The sequence below is a fragment of the Papio anubis genome, chromosome 12 (assembly GCF_008728515.1).
Source record: "Papio anubis isolate 15944 chromosome 12, Panubis1.0, whole genome shotgun sequence".
In the NCBI taxonomy this organism is placed as follows: Eukaryota; Metazoa; Chordata; class Mammalia; order Primates; family Cercopithecidae; genus Papio; species Papio anubis.
In genome coordinates, this window is record NC_044987.1 from 112,838,550 (window position 1) to 112,859,743 (window position 21,194).

At 40.6% G+C, this 21,194-nt stretch overlaps 1 protein-coding gene across 2 annotated transcripts in view; it reads left to right on the forward strand.

Annotated features, from left to right (window-relative positions):
- Positions 1 to 4,732, forward strand: part of SLC22A9 (solute carrier family 22 member 9) — a 66,368-nt gene extending 61,636 nt beyond the window's left edge. The window contains exons 1-4 of one of the 2 annotated variants that reach the window (XR_002516951.2): positions 493 to 1,397; positions 2,790 to 2,898; positions 3,355 to 3,557; positions 4,479 to 4,732. Coding sequence is in view for 1 of the 2 variants with exons in the window: in XM_031653654.1 (XP_031509514.1) it covers positions 1,196 to 1,397; positions 2,790 to 2,898; positions 3,355 to 3,418 (375 nt within the window). In the remaining variant the exon portion in view is untranslated. Of the gene's footprint in view, positions 1 to 492; positions 1,398 to 2,789; positions 2,899 to 3,354; positions 3,656 to 4,478 lie in introns of those variants that run through there. The other variant, XM_031653654.1, reaches the window with a different exon arrangement.
- Positions 4,733 to 21,194: the final 16,462 nt, after the last annotated feature.

Sequence of the window (21,194 nt, forward strand, 5' to 3'; positions counted from 1 at the left end):
TAAGTTGTACATTTTAGTGACATTTCTGATTGTAATGGAGGTAAATGGACATTTCAGCTCCTGAGGTACTCACTGGGAGTTTGACTAATATCTGTAAATTTTTACTTTTAATTTTATGGCCCTCAGGATAGTGAATTGTCTTGCAGTGGTTTTTGTTGTCATGTGAGCAAATTGGCTTTAGAATACTAATAAAAGCAATTAGTTATAATAAATAAATAAATAAGTAAATCCCAGGCCCTATAGTTTAATCATCCATAAAACACTTGCTGTCTTCCAAAAAATTTTTTTTTTTTTTTTTTTTGAGGCGGAGTCTCGCTCTGCCGCCCAGGCTGGAGTGCAGTGGCCGGATCTCAGCTCACTGCAAGCTCCGCCTCCCGGGTTCACGCCATCCTCCTGCCTCAGCCTCCCGAGCAGCTGGGACTACAGGCGCCCGCCACCTCGCCCGGCTAGTTTTCTGTCTTTTTTAGTAGAGACGGGGTTTCACCGTGTTAGCCAGGATGGTCTCGATCTCCTGACCTCGTGATCCGCCCGTCTCGGCCTCCCAAAGTGCTGGGATTACAGGCTTGAGCCACCGCGCCCGGCTGTCTTCCAAAAAATTAATGACAATTATGACCATCATCATCTTACCATCATTTTATGGTAATTTAAAACTCAACATATTGTGGTATCTTCAGTTCTCTTTGACACTTATTTTAGCTTTGAGAGACAGAACTTGGTGGTTGAAATATGAGTTTGAGACGTGGTGTGCTTTTGCGGAGGAAGGTGGTACCATTTTCAAATGGAACTCTCTTCTTTTCCCACACCTTTAGTCATCATCTTTGTAGGTAGTATAAGACTTTTGTTTCATTTTTATCAAATAGAAGCTACCAAAGGTACCTTTGACAACTCCTCAGAAATTATCATGCTTCATAAGACGCAGTCTGTAACCCTTTCTGAACATATTTAAGCGTCTAACTTCCAGCCTCTTGTCTAGTATTAATAACTTCTTCACAAAGAGTTCCATAATGTTCTCATTGTCACTTAATAGATTTTTAAAAATCACATTGCAAGAAAATATTCCACGCAATAGACCCAGCCTTTATACTTTAACAATCCCTAGCTGCCTGGGCCAATATTATTCTCATTTGTAGGATGGAGGCTGCACGGATTATAATATGTGCCTTTCCTTTTTAATCACCACAGATTTGCAAACTTCATGGCCTATTTAGGCCTTAATCTCAACGTCCAGCATCTGGGGAATAATGTTTTCCTGTTGCAGACTCTCTTTGGTGCAGTCATCCTCTTGGCCAATTGTGTTGCACCTTGGGCACTGAAATACACGAACCGTCGAGCAAGCCAGATGCTTCCCATGTTCCTCCTGGCAATCTGCCTTCTGGCCATCATACTTGTGCCACAAGGTGAGAAAAGATCACAGGTGGAAGAAAGAAAATGCCTTTCCCTCTTTTCTCAGGGATTGTACTGGTCACACCTATCTGAAGCCAGAAGGAAAGGGAGAATTGGGTTCTCAGGATTTCCTGACAACAATCTGGGGATTTGGGACAGAGTCTGCCAGAAGTTGCTGGAAAACGAGTTAAAGATGAGTAAAGGTTGGCTCTATTATATGGTTGTCCTCATTATATTCAAGAAATACTAAGAAACTGAAGCCATTTATTTCTGACGGTTTCTCTACAACAGCAATCACTTACTTACTCTTTGGCCGATCAAACTTTAAATGTGTATTGAGGTATAGGCCTTGTCATTGTTTCCCAACATGAGGACATAATACTACTACTTCCTCTGTCCGGGCTCTTTCTTATTACTACAGCTTCAGTGACAAAGTATCCCAATTCCCATGTATCTACTTGTGGGCCTTGTATTAGGTCACCTTAACTACAATCCTGGTTTAGGGGAGTCATCTTGACTTCAAGGGAACAAAAGTGCCCCATCTTTATGTAAAGAACTGTACGGTAGAAATGAAGAAATTGTCAGTTAATAGCCTCTTGTAGATTCTATTTTAAGAAATTAACTGATCATATGTAATAAGTAAGGGAACCCAGGTGGCCACCAGTCTTCACCTAACTCTTAGTGTAGTAATGTATTTAACAGGATCCCAGATTGGTGTGCTCCACTCCCCTTCTTGAATGCCAGCAATGATCCAAGTGTGCTACAAAGCAACAGAACCCTCCAGTGTCATGAGGCTATTACAGGATTTCTTCAGCTGGATAGAAACAAGGCTCTGAAACTTCCCTTCAATGCTTTCTAAAGTCTGACTTTTTTCCTCTTTTCGAGGTCCTTATTCCTGATCCTTAAAACACTGATACTCTCTAGCTTCTCTCCTAACATAGAACTCCTGATCTTTTATGACTCTCTTCTGCAACCCTAGCCCCATGTCAATACTGTGTATGTACCTAGGTTTTAAAGGCCAGGAGAACATGGATGGGTCTTACACTCCCAAGTATCGCACACATGACAGTTCTACCAGGTAGGCAGAGGAGTCCCTGGACGGAATAAATGAAAAAGCATTCAGCTCAACTTACATGCCTCTCTCTTGCTATGGCGTATCTCTGATATATAGTGAGAAGTGAAGTAATAGCTCAGATCCTTTTTATTCACTGTTTAAGCCACAAGGTGAAGATAAATCACATTTCTCAGCTATCAGCCACTGCACATTCTTTGCCCCTATGCAGTTTCCCGACAGTACATTTTAACCTTGCGAACACCTCCAATACAGTCCTTTTCACTTCTAGCTTGGGGGATGCTGATTCCTTCAGCTGAAATTTCCTAAGGCCTTGTGTTCTTCCTTTCTCCAGAAATGCAGACGCTGTGTGAGGTTTTGGCAACGCTGGGCTTAGGAGCGTCTTCCCTTGCCAATACCCTTGCTTTTGCCCATGGAAATGAAGTAATTCCCACCGTAATCAGGTACAAAACCTTATGTATGCTCTGTTAGGTTCAAAATGGACCTTTCTCAGATAATTGACACTTTTTGCGGGAAGAAATCTAAGACTGGTTAGTTAAGAAAATAAATTGTAACAGTCATAAACACAAATAATTATAGACCAACTTTATCTCAAGCTGACTTTTCGCCACTGTGTTAAGTCCTTTGATGTATTATAGCATCCCACATAACCTTCTGAGTCACCTAAGAGGTTGGTGCTAAAGGATAGCAGTATTTCCTAGATGATGAAAATGCATCTAATGCACTTGTGACCTGAAAAATTAATTGCCAGCAAATAAAAGTGAAAATTTCAAACACAGGAGTATTTCGTCACCTCTGTGTGTCTAAATGTTTCCCCATAATGAGAGCAAAATGATAAATCACAAATTGCCTGTGTGGATTTTTAACAGATATTCTTGTATTGCTGTTTCCACTCAAAGGGCAAGAGCTATGGGAATCAATGCAACCTTTGCTAATATTGCAGGAGCCCTGGCTCCATCATGATCATCGTGAGTGTATATTCTCCACCCCTGCCCTGGATCATCTATGGAGTCTTCCCCTTCATCTCCGGCTTTGCTTTCCTCCTCCTTCCTGAAACCAGGAACAAGCCTCTGTTTGACACCATCCAGGATGAGAAAAATGAGTGAGTAAACAGCCCAGTTGCCCCTCAGAGGATCTGTGTGCTATAGGTCTGTGCTGAGGAGGAAGGCAAGATACCATTTAGGGCCACTGTCCTCCCAAAAGGCGTAGACTGAGGGTTTTCCCATGTAATCAGTGCCTTAGGTCTGGGTACAGCCTCATGCCTTCCCACAGTGACCTCAGACATCCCCTGAGGCTCTCCAGATCACACAGACCAGCTCTGCCCAGCTTGTCAAAGGTTCGTAGTGAAGAAGCCAAAATTAGGTCTCCTCTTCCCTCCCTGCCCTAGTGTGATATGCACACTCTTGAAGGTATTTTACAAACATGCAGAGATCCAAACACCAGATTTTCATCCCTGGGGAACCCGCAAGCCAGTGGGTGTCTATAAGCTGTCTGAGACTGCCGGTGCTTACAGGCCTGACTACTAGGCCACTGAAGAATCTGTGGGAGAGTCTGCAGATGCAGGGATAGCCAATCTTTTGGCTTCCCTGGGCTACAATGGAATAAGAATTGTCTTGGGCCACACATAAAATACGCTAACACTAATAATATCTGATGAGTTAAAAAAATAATCACAAAAATACCTCATAATGTTTTAAGAAAGTTTACAAATTTGTGTTGGGCCACGTTCGAAGCCATCCTGGGCCACAAGCAACCTGTGGGCCATGGGCTGGACAAGCTTGCACCAGGTGTCCAAGGATGACAACTAGAAGGTATCCAAGCTGCCTTCCCAGATCCTAATCTGGGAGCTTCATCTTTTACTTCACAAGGTTCACTCAGTCCCTTGGGGACAGAGATATGGTTTTTACCAAAGCTAATGGACAAAGAATCAACATGCCCTAAAGAATGCAGGACTTACATGCTTAGTCCATGTCTTTTCATTTTTGTGATTTTTTGTTTGTTGGTTTCTTTGTGTTTGTTTCAGGAGAAAAGACTCCAGAGAACCAAAGCAGGAGGGTCCCAGCATGGAAGTAACACAGTTGTAAGGAATTCCGGGAGCTGACTGCTGATCAATGAGCCAAATGAAGGGAACAATCAGGACTGTTCCTAGACACTAGCAAAATCTAGAAAATAAATAACAGGGCTGGGCGCGGTGGCTCACGCCTGTAATCCCAGCACTTTGGGAGGCTGAGGCGGGCGGATCACAAGGTCAGGAGATCGAGACCACCCTGGCCAACATGGTGAAACCCTGTCTCTACTACAAAAAAAAAATACAAAACTTAGCTGGGCGTAGTGGCACATGCCTTTAATTCCAGCTACTTGGGAGACTGAGGCAGGAGAATCACTTGAACCCGGGAGGCAGAAATTGCAATGAGCCAAGATCGGGTCACTGCATTCCAGCCTGGTGACAGAGTGAGATGCTGTCTCAAAAAAAAAAGAAAGAAAGAAAGAAAGAAATTAAAATAAATAACAAGATATAGTGAATAAGTAGATTTACTTCGCAATTGTGGTACTAAATAAATATAAGCTATCTACAAATAATCATAGAAAAAGTTTGAAGAAAATTACATAACACTTTAAAATAAATCATAGTAGACTATATAGTTGCAGGTCCCTAGCAAATTTCTGGATAGGAAGATTGAATGATATTAAACACAATGTTTCTTCTTCAATTATTTGATAGAGTAACTGGTGGGATAAGTACAATGAAAAATCTGATACTTTTACAAAAACTTGAAAAATAAATTCAAATTTATCTAGGAATTAATAGTAGACATTTGGTTCAGAAAAAGGAAGATCAGGGAGTGAAAATGTGACTGTCAGGTAAGTGGGGTAGATACACAGAGCTTTATCGTAAGTTGTAATATTCATAACATTGTTAGCAGATGCATTTACAAAACAAAGAAATTCAAAAGTAGACTTTAGTATGTATAACATCTAATGTGTAACAATTTCAGCATTGTACATTCTTAGAGGAAACACCAAATTATGGAATAAATAGCATTAGCCAACGAATCAGAAATACATGACTAACAATTCAGCTTTATATCCTGCATTAGTCAGGGTTATCTAAAGGAACAGAAATAATAGGATATATGTGTACATGAAAGTGAGTTTATTAGGAGAACTGACTCACACAGTCACGGGATGAAGTCCCACACTAGACCATCTGCAAGCTGAGGAGCCAAGAAGCCAGTGTGAGTCCCAAAACCCCAAAAGTAGGGAAGCCGACCATGCAGCCTTCAGTCTGTGGCCAAAAGCCTGAGAACCCCTGGCAAATCACTGGTGTAAGTCCAAGAGTTCAAAAGCTGAAGAGCTTGAAGTCGGATGTTTGAGGGCAGGAAGTATCCAGCAGGGGAGAAAGATGAAGGCCAGAAGACTCAGCAAGTCTGCCCTTTCCCTCTTCTTCTGCCTGCTTTATTCTAGCTGCACTGGCAGCTGATACGATGGTGTCCCCCCAGACTAAGGGTGGGTCTGCCTCTCCCAGTCCACTGACTCAAACAAGGATGCCCACTTTTACCACGTTTATGCAACATAATATCGAAAGTCCCAGTCAGAGCAATTAGGCAAGAGAAACAAATCAAGGGCATCCAAATTGGAAAGGAAGAGGTCAAATTCTCTTGTTTGCAGAAGATAATTTTTTATGGGAGTTTAATCTTTTCACTGACAAGTAAGCTTTATTATGTGTCAAATCAACACTTTAGTTTTTTTTATTGACACATTGTGACAATGTATGGAATGAGTAATAAGCCAGGGTAATTTGGGATATCCATCACCATGCTTGTATGCATGTTTATCATTTTTAGGTGTTGTTATCATTTCCAGTCTTCTCTTCTAGTTACTTTGCAATATACTTAATAATATTGCTACATATGGTCATCCTAGTCTGCTATCAAACATTAGGATGATTTCTTCAATCTAACTGCATGTTTGTATCCATAAACAACCTCTCTTCTCCTCCCTTTCCCAGTTCCTGATATCTATCCTATTCTTGATGTCCATGAGATCCAGTTTTTAGCTCCCACATTTGAGTAAGAACATGTGGCATTTATCTTTTTGTGCCTCCCTTATGTCACTTATCATAATGACACCCAGTTCCATCCATGTTGCTGGAAAAGGATTCCACTCTTTTTACTGGCTGAATAGTGTATGTGTATATATGTGTATGGGTATGTGTGTGGATATGGGTACGTATGAGTGTGGGTGTAGGTGTGTATCCAGAAAACAAATAGTGCGTATAAACACGTACATATGCATGCGTGCATGCACACACACACACACCCACACCCACACCATTTTTCTTTTCCAGTCAGTCATTGATGAACACTTAGGTTGATTCCATATCTGTGCTACTGGGAATAGCATTGTGATAAACCTGGGAGTCAAAGGTATCCCTTTGAAACAATAATTTCATTTCTTTTGGATAGATACCCTGTAGTGGGATCGCTGCATCATGTGGTAGTTCTAGTTTTAGTTTTTCTGAGAAATATCCATACTGTTTTCCATTATGGTTGCACTATTTTACATTCCCACCATGTCTAAGAGTACCCTTTTCTCTGCACCCTCACCAGCATCTGGGGGGGTGTGTGTGTGTCTGTGTGAGTGTGTGTGTATCTGTCTTTTTAATAATAAACATTCTGTGATGAGATAATATCTCATTGTGGTTTTGATTTACAATCCCTGATAATTAGTGTTGAGCATTTTTCATATACTATTGGTCATTTGTATGTCTTCTTTTGAAAAATATTGTCCATTTTTAGTGGGATTGTTTGGTTTTCTGTAGTTGAATTGTTATTCTTGTATAGAATACCTATTAGTCCCCTTAGGATGAGCACTTTGCAAATGGCTTCTCCCATTCGAGTGACTTGCACTTCCCTTATAATAGGTGATGTTGAGCAGATTTTCATATACCTATTAGCCATTTGCACATCTTTTTTTAGGTAAGATTTTATTTATTATGATGGGTGTGCTTGCCTGTTCATAAGTTCATTCCAGTCTGGAACACAGGAAAATAATTCTACCTGCATAGCTGCTGCACCATTCAGCCCATTTCTTTCCTTTGTTTTTAACTGGGTTAAGATAGAAAACCCTAGTTCACACTAACTAGTTGTTGTGAGTGGTAGTAATAGCAGGACACTCTTTTGACTTAACAATGGAAAGTCATCCTTTACCTTAATCCAAAATGCTGATAAACTTAAGGTCTCATAATCATTCTTTAATGTATATGAAGAACTAAGCTGCCCTAATTCATTCTCTTCTTCAGGCATCAAGTTTAGCTCAATTATTGATTCAGGGTTTCGAAAAGCAGATGGATCTTTTACCCAACAGTTTTCCCTTAATGTTTCAAATTTTTCTTCTGGAAAGAAATGGTTAAAAGTTTGAGATAAGTCACTTCCAAGATGGCTGAATAGGAACAGCTTCAGTCTACAGCTCTCAGTGAGATCGATGCAGAAGACGGGTGATTTCTGCATTTCCAGCTGAGGTACCTGGTTCATCTCATTGGGACTGGTTGGACAGTGGGTGCAGCCCATAGATGGTGAGCCAAAGCAGGGCAGGGCATCACCTCACCCGGGAAGTGCAAGGGGTTGGAGGATTTCCCTTTCCTAGTCAAGGGAAGCTGTGAGTGACTGTACCTGGAGGAACAGTACACTTCTGCCCAAATACTGCACTTTTCCGAGGGTCATTGCAACCAGCAGACCAGGAGATTCCCTCCCGAGCCTGACTAGGCAGGTCCCATGCCCACGGAGTCTTGCTCGCTGCTAGCGCAGCAGTCTGAGATCAATCTGGGATGCTGGAGCTTGGCGGGGAGAGGAGAGGGGCATCCGCCACTGCTGAGGCTTGAGTAGACGGTTCTATGTTCACAGTGTAAACAAAGCAGCAGGGAAGTTCGAACTGAGCAGAGCCCACTGCAGCTCAGCAAGGCCTACTGCCTCTCTATATTCCGCCTCTGGGGGCAGGGCATAGCTGAACAAAAGGCAGGAGACAGCTTCTGCAGATTTAAACCTCCCTGCCTGACAATTCTGAAGAGAGCAGTGGTTCTTCCAGCACGGCGTTCGAGCTCCAATAACAGACTGCCTACTCACGTGGGTCCCTGACCCCTGTGATTCCTGATGGGGAGACACCTCCCAGTGGGGGCCGACAGACGTCTCATACAGATGGGTGCCCCTCTGGGACAAAACTTCCAGAGGAAGGATCAGGCAGAAATATTTGCTGTTCTGCAGCCTCTGCTGGTAATACCCAGGAAAACAGGGTCTGGAGTGGACCTCCAGCAAACCCCAACAGACCTGCAGCTGAGGGGCCTAACTGTTAGAAGGAAAGCTAACCAACAGAAAGGAATAGCATCAACATCAACAAAAAGGACGTCCACACCAAAACCCCATACATTGGTCACCAACATCAAAGACCAAAGATAGATAAAACCACAAAAATGGGGAGAAACCAGAGCAGAAAGGCTGAAAATTCCAAAAACCAGAACACCTCTTCTCCTCCAAAGGAACACAACTACTTGCCAGCAAGGGAACAAAACTGGATGGAGAATAAGTTTGACAAGTTGACAGAGATAGGCATCAGAAGGTTGGTAATAACAAACTTCTCTGAGCTAAAGGAGCATGTTATAACCCATTGCAAGGAAACTAAACCTTGAAAAAAGGTTAGACGAATGGCTAACTAGAATAACCAGTGTAGAGAAGAGCTTAAATGACCTGATGGAGCTGAAAACCCCAGTACGAGACCTTCACGAAGCATACACAAGCTTCAACAGCCAATTCCATCAAGTAGAAGAAAGGATATCAATGATTGAAGATCAAATTAATGAAATAAAGTGAGAAGACAAGATTAGAGAAAAAAGGGTGAAAAGAAACAAACAAAGCCTCCAAGAAACATGAGACTATATGAAAAGACCAAATCTGTGTTTGATTGGTGTACCTGAAAGTGACGGAGAGAATGGAACCAAGTTAGAAAACACTCTTCAGGGTATTATCCAGGAGAACTTCCCCAACCTAGCAAGGCAGGCCAACATTCAAATTCAGGAAGTACAGAGAACACCACAAAGACACTCCTCTAGAAGAGCAACCTCAAGACACATAATCATCACATTCACCAAGGTTGAGATGAAGGAAAAAATGTTAAGTGCAGCCAGAGAGAAAGGCCAGGTTACCCACAAAGGGAAGCCCATCAGACTAACAGTGGATCTCTCTGCAGAAACCTACAAGCCAGAAGAGAGTGGGGGCCAATATTCAGCATTCCTAAAGAAAATAATTTTCAATCCAGAATTTCATATCCAGCCAAACTAAGCTTCATAAGTGAGGAAGAAATAAAATTCTTTCCAGACAAGCAAATGCTGAGGGATTTTGTCACCATCAGGCATGCCTTAAAGAGTTCCTGAAGGAAGCACTAAATATGGAAAGGAAAAACTGGTACCAGCCACTGCAAAAAACAAACCAAAATGTAAAGACCATTGACACTATGAAGAAACCACATCAACTAATGCGGAAAATAACCAGCTAGCATCACAATGGCAGGACCATATTCACATATAACAATATTAACATTAAATGTAAGTGGGCTAAATGCCCCAATTAATAGGCACAGATGGGCAAATTGGATAAAGAGTCAAGACCCATCAGTGTGCTGTATTCAGGAGACCCATCTCACATGTAAAGACACACATAGGCTCAAAATAAAGGGATGGAGAAATATTTACCAAGCAAATGGAAAGAAAAAAAGCAGGGTTTACAATCCTAGTCTCTGATAAAACAGATTTTAAACCAACAAAGATCAAAAAAGACAAAGAAGTGCATTAAATAATGGTAAAGGGATAAATTCAACAAAAAGAGCTAACTATCCAAAATATATATATACCCAATATAGGAGCACCCAGATTCATAAAGCAAGTTCTTAGAGACCTACAAAGAGACTTAGACTCCCATACAATAATAGTGGGAGACTTTAACACCCCACTGTCAATATTAGACAGACCAATGAGACAGAAAATTAACAAGGATATTCAGGACTTCAACTCAGCTCTGGACAGGCAGACCTAATAGACATCTACAGAACTCTCCACCTCAAATCAACAGAATATACATTCTTCTCAGCACCACATAGCACTCATTCTAAAATCCACCACATAATTGGAAATAAAACACTCCTCAGCAAATGCAAAAACAGAAATCATAACAAATAGTCTCTCAGACCACAGTGCAATCAAATTAGAACTCAGGATTAAGAAATTCACTCAAAACCACACAACTACCTGGAAACTGAACAACCTACTCCTGAATGACTACTGGGTAAATATCAAAATTAAGGCAGAAATAAAAAAGTTATTTGAAATGAATGAGAGCAAAGACACAACATACCAGAATCTCTGGGACACAGCTAAAGCACTATTAGAGGGAAATTTATAGCACTAAATGCCCACAGGAGAAAGCAGGAAAGATCTGAAATCAACACCCCAATATCACAATTAGAAGAACTAGAGAGAAACAAGAGCAAACAAATTCAAAAGCTAGCAGAAGAGAAATAACTAAGATCAGAGAAGAATAGAAGGAGATAGCGATACAAAAACCTCTTTAAAACATCAATGAATCTGGGAACTGGTTTTTTTTTTTTTAAAAAAAAGATTGACAAAATAGATAGACTGCTGGCCAAACTAATAAAGAGAGAAAAAATCAAATAGGCAAAATAAAAAATGATAAAGGAGAGATCACCACTGACCCCACAGAAATACAAACTACCATCAGAGAATACTATAAACACCTCAATGCAAATAAAATAGAAAATCTAGAATAATGAATAAATTCCTGGACTCATGCACCTCCTAAGACTAAATCAGGAAGAAGTTGAATCCCTGAATAGACAAATAACAAGTTCTGAAATTGAGGCAGTAATTAATAGCCTACCAACCAAAAAAAGCCCAGGACCAGATGGATTCACACCCAAATTCTACCAGAGATACAAAGAGGAGCTGGTACCATTCCTTCTGAAACTATTCCAATCAATAGAAAAAGAAAAAATCCTCCTTAACTCATTTTATGAGGCGAGCATCATCCTCATGCCAAAACCTAGCAGAGACACACACACAAAATAATTTCAGGCCAATATTCTTGAAGAAGATCCATGTGAAAATCCTCAATAAAATACCGGCAAACGGCATCCAGCAGCACATTAAAAAGCTTATCCACGACGATCAAGTTGGCTTCATCCCTGGGGTGCAAGGCTGCTTCAACATACACAAATCAATAAATGTAATCCATCACATAAACAGAACCAATGACAAAAATCACATGATTATCTCAATAGATGTGGAAAAGGCCTTCAATAAAATTCAACACCCCTTCATGCTAAAAACACTCAATAAACTTGGTATTGATTAAACACATCTCAAAATAATAAGAGCTATTTATGACAAACCTACAGCCAATATCATATTGAATGGGCAAACACTGGAAGCATTCCCTTTAAAAACTGGCACAAGACAAGTATGCCCTCTCTCACTACTCCTACTCAGTGTAGTATTGGAAGTTCTCGCCAGGGCAATCAGGCAAGAGAAAGAAATAAATGGTATTCAAATAGGAAAAGAGGAAGTCAGATTGTCTCTGTTTGCAGATGACATTATTCTATATTTAGAAAACCCCATGGTCTCAGCCCGAAAAACTCCTTAAGCTGGAAAACAACTTCAGCAAAGTCTCAGGATACAAAATCGATGTGAAAAATCACGAGCATCCCTATACACCAATAATAGACAAGCAGAGAGCCAAATAATGAGTGAACTCCCATTCACAATTGCTACAAAGAAAATAAAATACCTAGGAATACAACTTACAAAGGATATGAAGGACCTCTTCAAGAAGAACTACAAACCACTGCTCAAGGAAATAAGAGAGGACACAAATGAAAAAACATTCCATGCTCGGGGTAGGAAGAATCAATATTGTGAAAATGGCCATAATGCCCAAAGTAATCTATACATTCAATGCTATCCCCATCAAGCTACTACTGACTTTTTTCACAGAATTAGAAAAAAACTACTTTAAAGTTCATATGGTACCAAAAAAGAGCCCATATAGCCAAGACAATCCTAAACAAAAAGAACAAAGCTAGAGGCATCACGCTACCTGACTTCAAACTATACTACAAGACTAAAGTAACCAAAGCAACATGGTACTGGTACCAAAACAGATATATAGACCAACGGAATAGAACAGAGGCCTCAGAATAACACTACACATCTACAACCATCTGATCTTTGACAAACCTGACAGAAATAAGCAATGGGGAAAGGATTCCCTATTCAATAAGTGGTGCTGGGAAAACTGTCTAGCCATATGCAGAAAACAGAAGCTGGACCCCTTCTTTACACCTTATACAAAAATGAGCTCAAGATGGATTAAAGATTTAAATGTAAGAACTAAAACCATAAAAAACCCTAGAAGAAAACCTAGGCAATACCATTCAGGACATAGGCATGGGCAAAGACTTCATGACTAAAACACCGAACGCAGTTGCAACAAAAGCCAAAATTGACAAATGGGATCCAATTAAACTAAGAGCTTCTGCACAGCAAAAGAAACGATCATCAGAGTGAACAGGGAACCTACAGAATGGGAGAAAACTTTTGCAATCTATCCATCTGACAAAGGGCTAATATCCAGAATCTACAAGGAACTTAAACAAATTTACAAGAAAAAAAAAACCTCATCAAAAAATGGGCAAAGGATATGAACAGGCACTCCACAAAAGAAGACATTTATGTGGCCAACAAACATATGAAAAAAAGCTCATCATCACCAGTCATTAGAGAAATGCAAATCAAAACCACAATGAGATACCATCTCATGCCAATTAGAATGGTGATCGTTAAAATGTCAGGAAACAACAGATGCTGGCAAGGATGCGGAGAAATAGGAATGCTTTTACACTGTTGGTAGGAGTGTAAATTAGTTCAACCATTGTGGAAGACAGTGTGGCGATTCCTCAAGGATCTATAACTAGAAATACCATTTGACCCAGCAATCCCATTACTGGGTATATACCCAAAGGATTATAAACCATTCTACTATAAAGACACATGTGCATGTATGTTTATTGTAGCACTATTCACAATAGCAAAGACTTGGAACCAACTCAAATGTGGCATCAATGATACACCATGGAATACTATGCAGTCATAAAAAAGAATGAGTTCATGTCCTTCTCAGGGACATGGATGAAGCTGGAAACCATCATTCTCAGCAAACTAACACAGGAACGGAAAACCAAACACTGCCTGTTTTCACTCATAAGTGGGAGCTGAATAATGAGAACGTATAGGTACAGGGAGGGGAAAATCACACACCAGGGCCTGTCAAGGGTTGGGGTACAAAGGGAGGGATAACATTAGGAGAAATACCTAATGTAGATGACAGGTTGATGTGTGCGGCAAACCACCATGGCACATGTATACCTATGTAACAAACCTGCACGTTCTGCACACGCACCCCAGAACTTAAAATATAATAAAAAATAAGTATGTAAATAAATAATTAATAAATAAATATGAGTAAAGTATCCATTTGGTGGTGAAGTATAATGATCATAAGTAGAAAAATTCGATTGTGGGAAGGAAGGTGGCCCATTTTTCTTTCAGTCGCTAGTGGGCGGTAGAGGCATTCTTCAGGCACCTAATTAATACTTTCATTCAGGTTATCATTCTGCATTAGGATGGCCAGTGACTTTTTTTTCATTTACTGGTGCATTATAATATTTTTTCAAATTAAATTTTATGAAAGAAAAAGAAACCAGTCTAAGAACTGATGATTATACTTTATATAAGAAGGGAAATATTTGAAATTATGTAAAATCCTATCTCCCAATTGTATTAGAGCTCCTTCAGGACAGGCATACTTGTAGCCCCTTGAAAAGAAGCTCTTTCAACAATCCTCCTCTAAGCAACATAGCTATCAATAATTTTGGACAGTCATCTTATATAAAACAATATCTAATTAATTTATTGAATTAAGTTCCCTGGACTTGGTTCCTAGACCAAAGTGGTGCCTGAAACAAATTATTTCATATGTCATCAGGTGATTTGCAGGACAAATTGGCATAAAAATCACTGTGGAAAGAGGTATCCAACTGTACTCCTTCAACTGCTCTTGTGAAAATCCAGGCTCATTCCCAATCAGCATGCTTCTAAACATGTGAACTAGTCTATCTCCTATAACTTCCTGTTATATACATTCTGCCTAGTGTAACCCCTTCATCTATCACTTCCATTTATGAATCTTGTAATCTGAGTTGGGAACTGAAACATATGAAAGAGGTTCTAGATTCCTACTTTTACCACTACCAACTCAAGCATCTAATACAAGTCACGTATTTGACAGCAGCAGTTGTAGAAACTAGTCGCCAATCTAAATTATGTCATTTGAAGGCACCAGGGACCTTCAATAGGCACATTCAGAGAGCCCCTGAATGGACTTGTACTTTCTATATTCTAATCTGTAAAGGGAAATCAGTGGATGCCTTTTTAGCAAGAGATTCACATTTCTTTTGTTTGTTCCTCTCCAGTTTTTACAATCCTCCAATTACTGACACTATTCCTCTCAAATCTGTTCTCTGACATTTGTCCTTGGATTTGGCACTGGTATTTCATTAACAGGTACTAGGTCCAGGTGAAGATGAGACTGCTCACATGCACTTCCTTAAACATGGCTCTCAAGTACAGTTTCTCTCCATCTGTAAACCTGTGAACTAAACAGATAAGCTTTCTGTCCTCTACACATTACTCAGACAGTGGAGTGATGAGCATAGTATAACTAACACAGACATTTCTATTCAAAGAGATGTCATGCAAAGTACAGAGAAGTCATTGATCCAGAACAGTTCTGAAACCCAGCTGGGCAAATGTTGCAGGTTCCATGACTAAGACCCATCCATTTCTTCCCCAAGAGTTGTTCTATATGACTCCTGGCTACATCCTCCAGGCTGTTTGTTCTGCCTTTTAAGTCATCTTTTCATTTTCATTAAAATTGACATATAGCTGAAGACATACAGTTTTCTCAGCCTGATTCTTATCAGTAATGTTTCAGGGTCCAGTGGTCTATTTTCATTGTCTACTGTCTCTGTCCATTTCTGTCCAAACTGGCTGTGTTTCTCCTGATATAATTCTATTAAAAATTAAAAATGTACTGAGTCTCCTTTGAATCTTATTGGAGGGCCCACTCATTAAGTAAAAGACATCTAAAAATCTCCCCAAGTAGGCCCATCTCCTTATTATGCTTCTATCAGAAACAATGCCCTTAAGCTTCTTACAAGTGATTTTTTTATTGAAAGAATCTGTGGGTCATAACATCAAAATATTTAGAGAGCCTTTTGAACTGAGTAATAATGTGGGGCATCATGTAAGATAGCTTTGATGATTTAACAAAGGTTTTTTTTTTAAATTTGTGTGGGTACATAGTAGGTGTATGTATTTATGGGGTACATAAGATGTTTTGATACAGGCATGAAATGTACCATAATTACATCATGGAGAATGAGGTATTCATCCCCTCAAGCATTTATTCTTTGTGTTACAAGCAATTCAACCATACTCTTTTAGTTATTTTATGATGTACAATTAACTTACTATTGACTATAGTCACTCTGTTGGGCTATCAAATACTAGCTCTTATTCATTCATTCCATTTTTTGTTCTCATTGACTATCCCTACCTCCCCTCAATCCCAGTTCTCCCACTACATTTCCCAGCCTCTGGTAACCATCCGTCTGCTCTCTATCTCCATGAGTTCAATTGTTTTGATTTTTAGATCTCACAAACAAGTGGGAACATGTGAGGCTTGTCTTGCTGCGGCTTATCTCACTTAGCATAATGACCTCCAGTTTCATTTAACGATGGATCTTTTTTAACATTCAACTCCCAACTTATTCATGTTTGACATTTCCTTCTTTTCTCTCTTTGCTTGTATTTTACTCTAAGCAGCAATATGAAACCAGGCTGTATTTTTAGCACTTTACCCAGAAATCTCCTTATCAACAACACCCAGTTCATTAGGCATGTTTTCTGCTTTCCACATACCATATGGAAGAATATTGCTAAACATCTGCCATTCACAACAAGAGGTCCTTTCCTCCAGTTTCCATGTTTTTCACATTGCTTTAAGTCTTACTCACAACTGCCTAAAAATCACAAGCTTCTAAAAATATTTTCAAGACTGTTCAAGCTTTATATAACTCTCTCATCAAAATCTTTCTAGTTGCAGACCACTGCCCACTGCCAAAGCCACTTTCACATGTATAGATATTATTAGGATAGCACTCTGCTCCCAGTATCAAAAGATGTATGAATTACCTATTGCTGCAAAACAAATCATCCCAATACCTAGCCACTTAAACAACAAACATTCACCTCACACAGTTTCTAAGGGTCTAGCATCCTAAAGCAACTTTGCCAGATACCTCTGGTTCAAGGTCTTTTATGATGTTGCAGTCAAGGTGTGAGCAGGGGTTGAATTTGTCTAAAGGACTGAGTGGTGCTGGAGGATCTGCCTCAAGATGGCTCACTCTCCAGCTGCTGTTGGAAGAAGGCCTCAGTTCCTTGACAAAAAGGCCTCTCCTCAGGGAATGTCCTCATGGCATGGCATCTTGCTTGCCTAGGAGTAAATAACCCAAGAGGCAGAGCCACCATGCCTTCTTATGACTGTCTGCAAAGCCACACACCATCACTTCTGTTTTGTTCAGTTACTCAGAAGTGAGTCACCATGTCCAGCCCACACTCAAGTAGAAGAGAATTAAGCTCTAATTTTTAAAGACAGGATTATTAAACTGTAAGTGCCTATATTTCTTTTCAAAACCACAAACTGCATCACTGTTCAACTTCTACGTTTGCCCAATCCTGTGTTCCTTCTATGCTTACAACTGTTGGTTCTAAGAGTACGCCAAATAAAACCTTCCTGCATGTACATTTCTGCCTCAGACTCTCTTTCCCAGGGAACCAACCCAAAGAAACCTATGGCAATGGCTAACACAGCAACGCTTTGGGCAAAATGGATGGGCCACCAGCAAGAGTGCTACTAATATATACAATCAAAAGAAGTTAGGAAGGATAATCAACAATTTGAGGGCAGATTCCCTGATAAAAAAATTATGATTTCTTTTTTAATTTCCACATCAGAATAGCCTCTCAGAAGCCAAAACCAGTGGATGAAGGAGAAGTTGTATTCCTAGAAGGAAGACCTCTGAAACACCAGAGTATTTGCATATTTAAATGATTCCTGCAGACCTTCTCAAATGAATCTATGCCATTTACTTGCATGAACATGCACTGGAAACATTTTGAGGACTGCTGGGCACAGAGTTCATGGTGGCATAAATATTTAGGGACTCAGAGAGTCATCATTCTGCCGTTTTAAAGCAGGAGTTTTGGGAGTGACATAATAGAGTATCACAAGCAAAGCCTGACTCACAGCAGATCCACAATCACAAAGGAGTTATTCCCCCATTCCTTCCTGAATAATAGGATTCACCATACTTGATGGCTTGCAGAACACCCACAGGTCCTTGACCTGTAGAATAAGAGCCACCATGGTGGAAAAGGTCAAGTGGAAACAAGAAAACTATATCTCACTCCCTCCCAAAATAGTAAATCAAAAATAACACTGTGTTCCTAGTGAATAACAACTTTTCTACCCTTAAAAGCTTAAAGTACACAGGGGTTGTAGTCTCCAGAATGTCTCCATCTAATTGTTTGCGGGGCCAGACTGAAGTCCATTTGAGTCTGGCCCTGAAAATAATTGACTGATTGTCTTATTCTGTTTAGTGTTGCTATAATAGAATACGTGAGGCTAAGTAATTTATAAAGAGAAGAGGTTTATTTAGCACCCAGTTAGGTGGGTTAGGAAGTTCAAGGGTCTTACCATGGCTTCTGGCAGGGGCTTTCATGCCGTGTCCTAATATGACAGAGAAGGACAAACAGGAAGTGGACATGTTTGAAGAAACAAAACCCAAGGGGCACCCTGACTTTGTAACAACCATCTCAGCCCCAGAGCTCCCCATAGCTCGGCCTTTGCTGTAATTGCATCACAGTTTGGCTTCTGCCTCTGCCCAATCCTGTTCCTCCACCTTCCCCAGTAAATTTCACGCCCACAAACCTCAGACCCAGAGTCTGTTTCACAGGGAGCCTGACCAGTAGATTCTGTATAATGCTGGACTGAAAAGAAACTATAAGAACTAAAAACCCCAAAACACATATTTTCTAAAGAGAAGGGGAAGATCTGTTAACAGGTTCTACCCACATGTCTCGCTATGAAACTTCTTTAAGGAATTCCAGCCGTGAATCTAGACAGAAGGACCAGCTGTTGTGCATTAGAGCATATTCTGGGTCCTGTTGGAAGAAAGAGCAAGGAACTAAGATTGTGAGGTGTACCGAGGTCCTGTGCTGTTTCCATCCACCTGGCGCCTTCACTTCCTTCACCACAATGTTCACATAGCTCTGGAGAACTGACCAATCACGTTATTTTGAAGCTTATGTCATGAAGCCCTAAATCCAGCTGTACTGTTTTCTATTCCAGGATTTGATAGTCACTTAAACCAGCAAGTTTCTCACTTTGCTTAAGGTATTTTGTTTGCTGTCCCTTGCAACTGAGAGAGTCCTAACACAGGTCTAGGAACAGGTCTTGTTAGCCCTGGGAGTATCTAGAGAGATTAGACTAATGAAGCCTCTAACAGGTTCATTTCTCATATTTGGAAATGGACAGATCACTAAAGCCACACACACCCTTTTCTTTCTTTACTTTTCTTAATATCATACATCTGCCAGGCTCCTTGTGTTAAGAGTCTGGGTGTATGTTCTTGACAGACAAGCCCTGATGAGCCTTGCCCACACCCCTTCCCGAGCCCCGCCTTGTAGAGCAGTAGTCCTAAGTGTGAGCCCCCAAAAGGCTGTTTAATCAATTATCTATAGGAAATTATCAGAGTGCTGTTCTCCTGTTGCCCTGTGAAGTGACAAGACTTCGGGGAAGGTGCTCAGGGCTTCAGTGGACCCCTCTCCACAGGGTACAGAGGTATGGAAGAACAGAGTCCTCGGCATCTGCATTTGAGCAAGACACAGCAATTTCTTGCTATATTTCCCTCAGCTGAGATGGTGGTAAAGTTTGCTCCCACTACAGTTGTGTCAGACTGGGCTCCCCAAGACATTAAAGCTGCCCTCCTGATAGGTTCCACTATCCAGGCAGGTTCTGCCACAGCCACAAGGATGGCAGTCTCTGTGCTACATCAGTACCAAAAGACTGATTAGCACTAAGGAGTTTCTGAGGTTCTATAGCTTTCTATTTCCTCCCTGGACTGAATTCTCACCGCAACCCTCATAAAGACGACACACTTTCTTGCTTCCACTCTTGTAAGCAGATATTGAAGGTGGAGGAACAGGATTGGGCAGAGGCAGAAGCCGAACTGTGATGCAATTACAGTAAAGGCCGAGCTATGGGGAGCTTTGGAACTCAGATGGTTGTCACAAAGTCAGGGTGCCCCTTGGGTTTTGTTTCTTCAAACACGTCCACTTCCTGTTTGTCCTTCTCTGTCATATTAGGACACAGCATGAAAGCCCTTGCCAGAAGCCAGGGTAAGACCCTTGAACTTCCTAACCCACCTAACTGGGTGCTAAATAAACCTCTTCTCTTTATAAATTACTTAGCCTCATGTATTCTAATCAAAACTCAGTGTCTATACCTGCAGAGAACTACCATCCCACGGGTTCCAACAATCAGGTTTGTAAGTTTATCCTACTCACTGATATATGCTTTTACTCACCTGATAGTGGGATTGTATGCAATTGACTTTGCCCCTGCTAGAGAGCCCTGTGGATGGTACAGCCCTTTGCCACAGCCCAAATTGTCTCCATTGTGACGCATCCTTGGTCCTTAACTACCTATTTCCTCTATCTCTTGGTCCATTGTAAATCAGCTCTTTATTTCAATTTCCTTATTCTATAAATATTCACTCAGTTAAAGCACCACTAAAGCTGGTTGAAGGGGGAGTCTGTCAAAGAGGGCCACAAAGTCTGCAATAGTAGAAATAATGGAGATGAACACATAGCCATGGAGTGAGTGAATATCCTCATTAGTTGTTTCTAAAATGTGCAAAACAGTGCCTGGCACAGTGGGAACACTTGAATGTCACCATTGTTGTCATTGTTTTATTCCTATTGACTCTTTGTTGGCAGAGCATGTCAATGAAGGCTTCCAATCTAACAGGTGCCTCTCCAGCTTTCTGCAGAAAGCTATGGAGCAATCAGAGCTACTCCATTTATTTTATCCCTTTTTCACGTTGGACAGCTCAGTGATACCCTCAGGAAGGCAGGGTTCTGCTGCAAAAGAAAAGTGTAGCTCTGGAAAATCAGTGGAGGCTACAGTTCCTCATCTTTCCAACATAGAACCTGCAGCCAACCCTGACCACAGCTCACAGGTTCAGGCAAAGCTGGGGGCAGCCACCTTTCATCAGGACAAAAAGACAAGAAACCCGTGGCCTCCACTTATTTTCAAAAGCCCTTCTTTTTGAAGCAAAGCTTTTTGAAGTACCAAAAATTAATCATTTACAAAGCATCCCCCATATTTTTATAAACTCAGAAATGTTTTAACTTTGAAGTTGAAATTTAATATTTTTTAAACAAATGTAAAAATTGATCTTTTTATGTTTCACCTAGAAAACTGAACAATCTGAA